The 12812-nt window shown below is 41.7% G+C and overlaps 1 protein-coding gene across 5 annotated transcripts in view; it reads left to right on the top strand.

Annotated features, from left to right (window-relative positions):
• The window catches only part of NFYC (nuclear transcription factor Y, gamma), an 82140-nt gene that overhangs the window by 47530 nt on the left and 21798 nt on the right, over window positions 1-12812 (top strand). For 4 of the 5 annotated variants that reach the window (XM_011955197.1, XM_011955196.1, XM_011955194.1 and 1 more), the window contains exons 2-4: window positions 1165-1277; window positions 10172-10243; window positions 12561-12674. In XM_011955197.1, the coding sequence (XP_011810587.1) occupies window positions 1173-1277; window positions 10172-10243; window positions 12561-12674 (291 nt within the window). In that variant the 5' untranslated portion in view covers window positions 1165-1172. The remainder of the gene's footprint in view (window positions 1-1164; window positions 1278-10171; window positions 10244-12560; window positions 12675-12812) is intronic. The other variant, XM_011955199.1, reaches the window with a different exon arrangement.

Below are 12812 nucleotides of genomic sequence, written 5' to 3'. Positions count from 1 at the left end.
CTCTGTTGCCCAGGCTGAAGTGCAATGGCATGATTTTGGCTCACTGCAACGTCTGCCTCCTGGGTTCAAGTGATTCTCCTGCCTCAGCCTCCCGAGTAACTGGGATTACAAGCATCTACTGCCATGCCTGGCTAATTTTTGTATTTTTAGTAGAGATGGGGTTTCACCATGTTGCCCAGACTGGTCTTGATCTCAGGTGATCCACCTGCCTCGGCTTCCCAAAGTGTTTGGATTACAGGTGTGAGCCACTGCACCTGGCCTCTGCTTTGTTTTTTTTTTAAACTGTCTTTAAGGCTTCCAGTTGCCGGTGTGCTATGTTAGGCTTTGTGTTTAATAACATGGTTCAGGTTAGGGAAGAACTGGCAAGTAGTTTCATTTCAGAGGCTTCATGTTACCTACACAGTTATTGGCCTCATGTCCTTTGAGGCAGATTTGCCTGAGATTAGAAGGAATCATCATCATCAGGAGCCCCAGAGAAACGGGACCACAGTGTCTAAAACAAAAGAAGAAACCTAGCACACACTCTCTCTCTTCTTTTTAAGAGACAGAGGCTTGCTGTGTTGCCCAGGCTGTCTTGGAACTCTTGGGCCCAAGTGATCCCCCAGCCTCACCTTCCCCTGAGTAGCTGGAACCACAGGCATGCTCCATTGTGCCCAGCTTGGCTTTTATCTTTTAAGACTCTGGGTTTACATTTCTGTACAGTACTAATCACTAGGGACTTTTAATATAAAAATTTGCTGAAGTCTGTGGCATGGAGTATGAGAAGCCACAGAGAACTTGAAAAAGCTTTGGAGGGAATGGCATTGAAAATTATGGGCTAGACTAGGGCAACAAAATACTTTCCTCACCCCATACCCATGTAAGAAGTTAAAAGTCCTTGATTAACATTAGGATTTCAGCTTACATTTCTAGCAACTTTTGATTTTCTAGTTGGAGCTCTTTAGCAGTCTCTATGGTATAAGCTAGATAGAAGGAAAAACTTTCCTACCAATGTTTTTAAGATGTAAGTCTGTGTTAAAATCTTTTTAGTATAATTATATATCTTATCAAACTGAAAAATTGAATAGATTCATAAAAACATCCACAAAGATACAAATGCCTAATCTGGACAGAAAGTCTGACTTTATTGTTTCTAATGTGTCTTATGTATGTGTTTATTTTCAGTTGTCAAGATGTCCACAGAAGGAGGATTTGGTGGTACTAGCAGCAGTGATGCCCAGCAAAGCCTACAGTCATTCTGGCCTCGGGTCATGGAAGAAATCCGGAATTTAACAGTGGTGAGGAAGAATGAGAAACTTTTATTAGAAACTTTTAAAGAGTATAAAGAGCTATGGGAAATTAACCAAAACTCAGACTAAAGCATTTTTAATTTCAAGCACATTTACGAGGCATAGTTCATCCCTGACCTGTGGGTAGGAAAATGAAAACATTTGCCTTCTGTGAGGTAACTGCAAGAGTGTCTTTTATATCTCAGTCGTCTTCCATAGGCGTGTGGTATGTAGTGGATACTTTGACTTGGAGGTAGTTTAATGTGAGGCATATCCTTTAGGACTTGTAGGAAAACAGAGATCTCATCTTCCTTCTGTAGCTCTAGCTCAATTTTTTAGGCCTGATTTAATGGTCCTGCTACATTTCTAGAACTTGGTAAAAACTATTGGGCAATTTATTCAACAACAAATCTATTGTGAGCCAGGAACTCTTTCCAGGTGTTGAAAAGATACACTTTGATCACTGTTTCTCAACAGCTGCATTATTGACATTTTGGGCTAGATAATTCTTTGTTCTGAGGGGCCGTCTTATGCATAACAGCATGTTTAGCAGCACCCCTAGCCTCTATTCACTAGATGCCAGTAGCACCCCTCCACGAGTTGTGACAACCAAAAAATGTCTCCAGACATTGGGAAATGTGCCTGTGGGCAAAAATCATCCCCTTTTGAGAACTACTGACTCAAAATAATTAAATATAACCTTGACCTGTGAGGAGCTTACAATCTAGTAATTACAACCAGACTCATTTAGTCAGTAAGTATTTATTAAGTACTTACTGAATCAGGCACACTGATGAGTCCTGAAGCAGTAAAAGCCAAGGAGCACAGAGGACATAGTGCTTGTTTCTTTCTGGTTGAGTTAGGGAAGGGTTTAAGTAAAGGGAACATTTTTGTTGAGTCTTGAAATATGAGTAAGCATTCACCAGATGTGAAGGATGGGAGGGCAAAGACAAGGGCATGCATAAAGGCATGGAGGCCCAGTGGGGAGGGCCTTATAGTTAGAGGAATATCAAGACATTCAGAGTGCCTAAAGGTTACTGTGTGTTTAGTGGAGGTTGACGGAAGGAGTAGGTATGTGGTGTGAGAGTGGTAGTGGAAGGTGAGGCAGGTTAGAGTTGGAGTATTTTCGTAATACAGTTGTCATGTCCTTAATGAAGAATGTTCATTAAGGTGTCATTTTAGTACATACTGAAGGAGTTCCCTGTGTTGGCTGTGTCATTCCTGCCCTGGAAATACTAGTATCCTGGCAGAGCAGACACTGGATTCCTTCTTGATGTAGAATTAATGTTGCAGTTGCTTAGGGTTAGTGACCTTTACCTTCTGACGTTACAATGTCAGTTTATTCATTCACTTAACGAATACTTATTATGTACCAACTAAGGCTATGCTAGATACTGTGGATACGGTAATGAACCAGACAGACAGGATCATTGCAGTGAACCAGACAGGATCATTGCACTCATGGAACATATATTCTGATGAGACAGGCTAATAAACAAGTAATTAATGAAATGAAATAACTTATTATGATAAATGCCCACTGACTTCAGGGATAAAAAGTAATTCATGTTTTGTATATACCTCTGGGTCACGTTTGTTTATATGAAGAGTTTTCAACAGTTGAACTTGGCTTGGCCTTTCTCAGACTGGCCTGGGTTCAGAGTGGATTTCCACTGAAAAGTCATTGTTCCTCTTCTGCAGTCTAAGGTAGTAGTTATCTAAACTGTTTCAGATATAAAAGAGAAGGTAGGGAAAAATGAAACTATAAAGTCAGAAGTGGGGTGTTTTGTTCATATTTTAGGGGGATGATCTCATGATTACGCTTATCAGCTTTTGGTGCTGGGGTCAGCTTGGTGTAAAATGAATGCTCTCCTGGGGTGTGGGTGGGACTAGGCCAATCGAGCAAGTCTGTGCCGCAGCTTGAGCCGAGAGACATAAATCCAGGATTAGGCAAGTGGCCAGATAAACTCTGGAGTTAAGCTCAGCACTTAACTTTTCTGTTTTGTTGGACTTTGATTTTTTTTTTTAGTTGTAGTTACAAAACACGTAAATTTTTGCCCCTTATCCATTTTTAAATGTACAGTTCAGAAGTGTTAAGTATAATCACATTGTTATGAAACTTATCTCGAGAATTTTTTCATGTTGCAGTACTGAAACTGTGCACTCTCTAAACAACCACCATTCTGCTTTCTATGAATTTGACTATTTTTGATACTTCATAGTAATGGGATCATATTGTACAGTCCCCTACTTACGATGATTCAACTTAATGTTTTTTCCACTTTACAGTGGTTAGAAAGTGATATGCATTCAGTAGCAGTTGTACTTTGAGTACCCATTCAACCATTCTGTTTTTCACTTTCAATCTACTATTCAATAAATTATGAGATACTCAACACTTTACTATAAAATAGGATTTGTGTTAGATTATTTTGCCCAACTTTAGGGTAATGTAAGTGTTCTGAGTACATTTAAGGTGGGCGAGGCTAAGCCATGATGTTTGATAGGCTAGGTGTAGTAAATGCATTTTCAACTTAGGGTCTTTTCAACTTACAATAGCTTTATCAGGATGTAACCCCATTGTAAGCAGAACAATGTATGTATTCGTCTTTTTGTCTTACCTTATTTCACCTAGCATGTCTGTTGAAGCATGTGACAGGATGCCCTTCCATTTTTATCTTTTTAGTTTTTTTTTTTTCCTTTTTGGAGACAGGGTCTCACTCTGTCTTCCAGGCTGGAGTGTAGTGGTACAATTATGGCTTACTGCAGCCTCAACCTCTCAGGCTCAAGCAATCCTCCTGCCTCAGCCTCCTGAGTAGCTGAAACTACAGGTGCGTGCCACCACACCCAGCTAATTTTTGTATTTTTCTGTAGAGGCAGGGTCCCACCATATTACCCTGGCTGATCTCAAACTTCTGGGCTCAAGCAATCCTCCCACCTCCGCCTCCCAAAGTGCTGGGACTATAGGTGTGAGCCACCATGAGTGGCCTTTGTTTTTTCTTTTTTAAAGAGACAAGGTCTTACTCTTTTGTTCTTTGCTGGAGTGCAGTGGCAGGATTATAGCTCACTGTAGCCTTGAACTCTTGGGCTCAAGGGACCCTGTCTCCTCAGTCCCCCAAGTAGCTAGGACTCTAGTTGGGCACCACTGACCTGGCCAATTAAAAAAAAAAACTTATGTAGAGATGGAGGTGTCACTGTTGCCCAGGCTGGTCTCAAATTCCTGGCCTCAAACAGTCCTCCTGCCTTGGCCCTCCAAATTACTGGGATTACAGATGTGAGCTATCATGTCTGGCCTATCCTTTTTTTTAAAGGCAGAATCATACCGTGTTGTATGTATATACCACATTTTGTTTATTGTTCATTTGTTAATGGACATTTGGGTTGGTTCCACCTCTTGGCTATTGTGAATAGTGCTACTGTGTTACATGAGTGTGCAAATACCTCTTCAAGACCCTGGGCTTTGATTTGTAACCTACTTGGTTTACAAGTTTGGTTGCCAACAAAGCTGATCATGATGCTGACCTAATTTTAGTACCTAGACTTTTAGTCTATCAGAAGTTAAAAGAGAGTTACTTTGAGGGGTTCAGTTTTGGTTCAGGTTTTGTGTGTGAAGAGAAAGAAAAGTAAAGAGGAAGTTTTCTTTAATCATTCTTGTATTGGTGACTAATTAAAATTCTCCTCCTATGTACTTTTGAAAGGGACTCCTAGACCTCTGCCAAGCTATGTCTTTTATATCAGGTGCTTACAACAATGTCTGGCATATAGTAGGTGCACAATAAATATTTGAACGAATTAGACTTCACTTCAGGTTTAGTGCAAAGCAGTATCAGTTCCATGTTTGAGTAAGAATGCAATCCAGTAAAGTCAGGGTAATTTTTTTCCCTTTGTATGACTCTTATTTTCCCCTCTTCTCAGGAGTACAACACGTGATGGCATCTGCTTCTCTGACTGCGCTGCTGCCTGTGTAACATGACCAAACATTTTAGCATTTAATCTGTGCCTTTCCAGAACTCAACAATACTTAAAACCAGACTTCCTCAGATGTGTCAGAGCCTCTTAGGTTGACACCTCAAAGTATCTAACAGATAAAAAAAAAAAAAAAGAAAGAAAATTCCTTATGTTTAAACTACCCAATCATAAGTAAAATTTATGAGAATATTCATAAGGTGTGATCTCAGACTGGGACACAAATTGTTCCAAAAAGAAGTAATTGAAGTTTGCTAGATGATGTATTTCATGATGTGTTGGAAACACTGGCCTCAAGTCCTTTTGGTCTGAGTCCTGTAAAAGCAATTTATCTTTCATTTTAGCTTGTTCTCTTGACTCTTAAAAGCTCTGTAATTGTCTGTAAATCCAGGTGGTGTTCAGCTTGGATTGAAATTAATTAAAAACCATACCAAGATGATTGTTTCCCAGAGTGATTGTGTAAAATACTATATTCCTGCACAGCAGAGCTCTGGGAACAATATATAACAGACTTCTTCATGTTGAGTTTTGCCCCACTGGGCCTCTTTCAAAATACGAAAGAGAAAGCTAACTTTGTCTTTACGGAGGTGAGTTGGGGGCAGTTGGGCAACGATGCTGAATTTCGAAAAGAAAAATCTAATTCTCTACTTACTCTTTACATCCCATTCAGCCTTCAGTTTACTGTAATTCAGTGCCTAGGTCACTTTCTTTTAATTGGCAGTTTCATCTTTTCATTCCTCAGTGCCTTCTGATTGGGTGATGACATTTCTAACATTACAATCAAATCAGATAACTGTTTAAACAAAACAGGTCCTGTGCTGTGTGACCCCCTCCTGTAGAGCAGTGCTTCTCAAACTTTATTGTCTGTATGAACCACATGAGGGAGGATCTGCTTAAAATATTGATGCTGATTTAGTAGGTTAGGAACGGAACCTGGGATTGTTTCTTTTGAGTTCCCAGGTGATACCATTGCTGGTCCAAGGACCTTACTTTGAGTAGCAGGGCTGTAAAGCAGTAGTCCTTAACTCTCACTTGGATGATAGTCACAGGGGAGTTTCCAAAAAACTTGATGCCAGTACTCTACCCACTAGAGCAGGGGTCCCCAGTCCCTGGGCCATAGACCTGTATGGGTCCTTGGCCTGTTAGGAACCTAGGAACTGGGCTGCACAGCAGGAGGTCAGTAGCCAGTGAGCAAGCATTACCGCCTGAGCTCCCCCTCTTGTTAGATCAGCAGCGGCATTAGATTCTCATAGGAATGTGAACCCTATCATGAACTGCACGTGTGAGGGATCTAGGTAGCACACTCCTTATGAGAATCGAATGCCCACCCTGCCCATCTTTGGAAAAATTGTCTTGCACAAAACTGGTTCCTGAGGTTGGGGACCACTGTCCTAGAGTTCCTGATTCAGTTGGTCTCCAGGAGAGAGCTCAGTCAGGCATCTTGTTTTTCAAAAGCTTTTCAGGTGATTCTAATGTGCAGCCCCAAGATTGAGAATCATTGCTTTCACAAGGGTTGAGAATCTTGACTTGCCAGAGTGCCTGACTGGGTAGGCCTGGAAAAGATTTCTCTTTATTATTTGAAACTCTGGATGTTCTTTAGTGCAGCCCAAGATCCATTGACTTTTCTTTGGCTCCAAACTCTTACTGAGTGAATTCAGATTTGAATTTGTCTTGAAATGCAGCAGTTTCAGATGGCAGCATTTTTAACGTAGTTCTTTGGTAGTGGTCAGGAGTATGAGAATGTTCTGAGAGATAATCTGCTCTTTTCCTTACTGATGTAACTCCCAAAAGTAGGGGGGGAAAAAGTATGTGTCAGCTGTTCTTCCAGTTGGATCAGTATCAGGAGAAGGAGTTAAAGAGTTAAATGTTACTCCCTTCAGTTACATAGTAGCCAGTGAAGTGGGGAGCATGAATCCAAGTTTCCGGGGCCTCAGTCTACTGTTTGTAGAGGGCCTCCCCTTTCCAACAAGCTTATGGTAAATCCTTACATGTAACTAGAAAGCTACAATAGGATTAATAGAAAACTGGGTGATTGTCAACAGGGATGAACCATACACACACCTCAAGATCCACTTTTACACACTGCTCCTTGAGATCTCAAGGTTTCAGGAACATGGAAAAATAGTTTGTCACAAATGAAAGCTTTGGGAAAGAGATTAAAGCAGAGCTTATTGTAAATTTCTGCTGCATTTTACATCTCTGCAAGGCGGGAATGATCTCTTGATCCTTGACCTTTGTTGCTTTTGATTAAAGAATAGAAATTGAAGGAGTAATATTTCACTCTTTCCATTTGGGGAAAGAGGTCTTTTTTATCAGCTTTGGGCTTTAGTTCAGTAATCATGGAACATTCTTGTACAAATTATATTTAAAACCAAGCCAAATGAGAGCACACTTGCAAGAGAGCTAAATCTATGATCAGCTTGTGCTGTATGTATCAGCCTGGGAGGCTTTCCAAAGGAGTGATCATCCCTAGCATTCTCTTTGGCATTTCTGTGTAGTGTCATCATCTTCTGTGATATGCCACACAAGAAGGAAGACCAGTGGTTGATTTCTGGGATTAAACTTAAAAAAATCTCTTAAGGATCTGGTTCCAACCCAGTATCCTCTTTCCTGCTTCTCACCTCTGTACTCAGGTCATAGATCTAAAACTTAAATAGACTGTGATTTTTTGTATCTCTGTCTTTGTTGTTCTGTCTGAATAACATTCTCATACTTTTTCAACAGGCAAATTCCCAGAATCCCTTAGACACAGTTCAGATGTCATCCCCTTTGTGGAACATTTCCAATCCCTCACTCTCCCTCCAGCCCTACATTGCTAGCTGTCCCTAGCAACATGTCCTTCTTTGTGTCCCCATGGGATTTTATATCCCTCCCTTCCAGTTTTGGATAGGGGATTATAATGTTTTCATGTGACTGTCTCTGACAAACCACATGCTTTTCAAAGGTAGGAGTAGATGTGTATTTTTTCTTTCTTTCTTTTTTAAATAGTAATGGGGTCTCACTATGTTGACCAGGCTGGTCTCAAACTCCTGGCCTCAAGCGATTCTCCCATCTCAGCCTCCCAGAGTGCTGGGATTACAGGCATGAGCCACTGTGCCTGGCCTACATGTGTATTTTTGCATAGTAGTAGGTATCATACATTTACTATTAGTTGAGTTACTTGAATCAGTAAGTGAAAGAGCAAGGGGAAAAACAAGAATAGAATGAATCTGTGCTACTATTTCCTTTTGTTGAAATTTTAAAAAACTGAACTTCTAAGTCCCCGTTACTCCAGGGTTAGTTTTAGTAGAGGCTTCATGGAAAATGTTGATACCTAATTTGGAAAAGGAAAAGATGAAAAATTGGTGTTTGAAGTTTGTAGAGCAGAGTGGTAGCCAAGCAGCTTGTTGGGTTTGCGTGGAAAAATTAGATGTCTTGGTGTACATTTTATCCTAATAGATTCTCTTCTTTCTGTAATCATAAAATAGGTTCTGGGAAGACCGTTGATGGTTTTCCAAAATAACTTTTTTGACATATATTTGAGATTTTCTGTTGGTCTTAGAAAAGAAAGTTCACTTATGCTTGTTAATTTACATCAAATCTCAAATAATAGCTGCTGCTTCCATAATGTGATGATGCAAATTTCCAGGTGAGCATATTGGGTTTAGTGAGTCATATTTCAGACCACTTATAGAATCAATCATTTGACACCTAGTCCCAGTAGAGATTTTGCTGATTTTAGCTAATATCTGCCTTTGTACCTTTCTCTTCATTGCAGCTCAGAAACTCAAAATTGATTTTTTTCCTAGAATTGCATCCATCATTGGGCATGCGTTTAAATACCAGTAGTTTTCAAATAAAACAAAAAAGGGCTTAAATTTCAAATTATTGAGTAGTGCTGGTCAAAAAAGCCCTTTCCTAAATTATATCCACAGTGAAGTTACATGGTCCTCCCCCACTCCAGGCTTGTTTAAGAAAGAATAACACAGCTGTTCCTAAAAGGCAGCTGATAAATTCACGCTCATCCTTTTTCTGTACTCCTCTACCCCCACTTGAAACAAATTTTGGAGACAAGGCCATTGCTACTGTGATGGGAAAGGAGCTCTCCTCCCAAATTTCTGTTGTCAGGTTAGTGCAAATGTCAGAAATGGCCACTGTCAGCTGTGAAGAACTGTGGGTCACTGTGGTCACGTGCCCTGGCGTTGCTGTTACAGTTTATCACTGAATGGAAGAAAGAACTGGAACTTTAGAGGAATACCCCTGAGACAGAAATCTCATTTTAATCTGCATATTGCAGACTGGTAAACTTACTTGGAAAAAAGAGAAGGCGCTCATAATGTCCCTTTATGTTGTGCTGATGAAAACAAACAAACCAAAAAAAACAGATATTGCTTGGGGCTCCGTTTCATGAGGGCACTGTTAGAGGCCATCCTAAGCTTTTTCTGAAGCCCACTAATTCTTTGAAGACCTGCATATGTTAAGAAGAATTTTGGCCGGGCGCGGTGGCTCAAGCCTGTAATCCCAGCACTTTGGGAGGCCGAGACGGGTGGATCACGAGGTCAGGAGATCGAGACCATCCTGGTCTACACGGTGAAACCCCGTCTCTACTAAAAAATACAAAAAAATAGCCGGGCGAGATGGCGGGCGCCTGTAGTCCCAGCTACTGGGGAGGCTGAGACAGGAGAATGGCTGGCGTAAACCCGGGAGGCGGAGCTTGCAGTGAGCCGAGATCGCGCCACTGCACTCCAGCCTGGGCGACAGAGCGAGACTCCGTCTAAAAAAAAAAAAAAAAAAGAAGAATTTTGCTCTGGAGCTTGTATTTTCTTCATTTCATCTGTACCTCCTCTCCCGACTTCCTGAAGAGAGGGACTAAGCCAGAGTGTTTCCTGCTGCCTGTCATGCTTTGCCACACTGTTGATTGTGCCCACCATTTATGCATCTCTTGTTGTTCATTTCAGAAAGACTTCCGAGTGCAGGAACTCCCATTGGCTCGTATTAAGAAGATTATGAAACTGGATGAAGATGTGAAGGTGAATTCACATTCATTTTTATTATTTCTTATTGAAGCTGAGTGATGGGTAGGTTATTGTTCATTGCTCTAGAGCTCAAAGTTTAATTAAACAAAAACACACAAAAAATTACTGTCTGTTGCTTTATTTGATTCCTGTTTAAAATTGTTAACTGAGCCAAAATTGAGCAGTTTTGGTTACTATATGGATCATCCTGAAAATTAAGGATATCCTGGTTTTTTTAGATGTTGAAAAAATAGTTGTTGTTGGTTTTTGTTTTGTTTTCTTTTTTTTTTTTGAGAGTTTTACTCTGTTATCCAGGCTGCAGTGCAGTGGTGCGAGCTTGGCTCGGCTCACCGCAACCTCTGCCTCCCAGGTTCAGGCGATTCCCATGCCTCAGACTCCCAAGTAGCTGGGATTACAGGCGTCCGCCACCACACCCGGCTAATTTTTGTATTTTTTGTAGAGATGGGGTTTCACCATGTTGGCCAGGCTGGTCTTGAACTCCCGACCTCAGGTGATCTGCTTGCCTTGGCCTCCCAAAGTCCTGGGATTACAGATGTGAGCCACCACATCTGGCCTTTTCTTTCTTTTTGAGACAGGGTCTCACTCTGTCATCCAGGCTGGAGGGCAGTGACATAATCATGGCTCACTGTAGCCTTTACCTCCCAGGCTCAAGTGATCTTCCCACCTCAGCCTCCCAAGTAGCTGGGACTATAGGCACATGCCATCATGCCTGGCTAATTTTTAATGTTTTTCTGGAGCGGGGGACAGGATCTCACTGTGTTGCCCAGGCTAGTCACGAACTCCTGGACTCAAGCAGTCCTCCAGCCTCGGCCTCCCAGAGTGCTAGGATTAGGCATGAGCCACCATGCCCAGCTGGTATCTCACAGTTCCTTTCACAGTGTAGCATATACATGTATCATCAAGTCAACAGGACAGTGCCATCATCTTAGCATCTTATAACATATAGTTTGTTGATCTGAACTCTTAAGAAATTTTTGATAATGATATTCAACCTGCTCTAACCTTTTGATCTGTGAGTTTCTTTTACATGAATAATACTTGTGAGAGGGTTTGCTTGGGCTTGCCATTTCTGTATTCCTAGGAGTCCATCTCCATTATAGTTCTCAGAGAAAGAGGAACTCTGTCTCTTTACCACTCAAAATTAATAGTCTTGTATTTTCACAGAAAGCTAACAAGTGATAGCAATTTTCCTTTTTGTTAGCTCCTTTCTTCCTCACAGTAGCCCTGTGAGATTTGATATAATAAGAATTATCAGTTCCATTTTACCGATAATGGAAATAGACACAAAGAGGTTAAGTGACTCACCCAGAGTGCTAGGACCAAGATCGCATTTCCCATCTGCTGCTGCTTTAACTCCAGAGCTCTTTCTGTGACTGTAGCCTGTGCAGACTACCTCACCAAAGGTTTAGAACCTTGTTTGACCAAGAGCTTCAGCTTTGAAACCAGACACATCAAGTTTATATGGCTTGAGCACTTCCTATGTGCCAAGTCCTATGCTGGGTACATATATTATCTCATTTGATTGCCACAATAAAACTGGAAGGTTATCCTCTTTTTCAGTGTGTGAAAAACAAAGCCCAAAAGGATGGGAAGCCTGCAGTTTTACCCAAATCCATTGGCTTTCAAGCTCATTCTCCTTCCCCATATTGTTTCTCCTTGGATTAGAACCTAAACCTTGCCACTTACTGGCTCTATGGCTATGGGCAAGTCACTTCATCTGTCTTAAACCCTAGTTTCTTTGAAAGGCTATTATAAGGGTAAGAAAGCACCTTGCAGCCGGGCGCGGTGGCTCAAGCCTGTAATCCCAGCACTTTGGGAGGCCAAGACGGGCGGATCACGAGGTCAGGAGATCGAGACCATCCTGACTATCACGGTGAAACCCCGTCTCTACTAAAAATACAAAAAAAAAAAAACTAGCCGGGTGAGGTGGCGGGCGCCTGTAGTCCCAGCTACTCGGGAGGCTGAGGCAGGAGAATGGCGTAAACCCAGGAGGCGGAGCTTGCAGTGAGCTGAGATCCGGCCACTGCACTCCAGTCCGGGCGACAGAGCGAGACTCCGCCTCAAAAAAAAAAAAAAAAAAGAAAGCATCTTGCACAAGGTTTGGCACATGGTAGGTGCTAAATAAGTATTCTTTCTCCCTGTTCCCTGCTTTGTTCCTACTCATGGATTTATTTTACCTTGGAATCTCTTGAGCATACCACCTCATTTTTTGACCCTTGCCCCATAGTCCCATGCCAGGCAATGAGGCAAGAGACAGACTGGTTTGAATGACTTGCTGGTGATTGACAGGGAGGGCCTGTGTCTGTTACAGATGATCAGTGCAGAAGCGCCTGTACTCTTTGCCAAGGCAGCCCAGATTTTTATCACAGAGTTGACTCTTCGAGCCTGGATTCACACAGAAGATAACAAGCGCCGGACTCTACAGGTATTATTGCAGACTTAGATTAGGAAAACTGGGGTAAGCAGCCACCTTTGCCTGTTCTCCTGCGTGGCTGTGGACCAAAGATTGTTCTTCTTTAGGCCTCTATCAAGCTGACATGTAATTGGCATCTCCACTGTTGGG

The sequence above is a fragment of the Colobus angolensis genome, unplaced genomic scaffold (assembly GCF_000951035.1).
Source record: "Colobus angolensis palliatus isolate OR3802 unplaced genomic scaffold, Cang.pa_1.0 Scaffold399, whole genome shotgun sequence".
NCBI lineage: Eukaryota > Metazoa > Chordata > Mammalia > Primates > Cercopithecidae > Colobus > Colobus angolensis.
The sequence above is the reverse complement of the archived record's forward strand: the minus strand, read 5'-3'. Positions and strand labels throughout refer to the sequence as shown.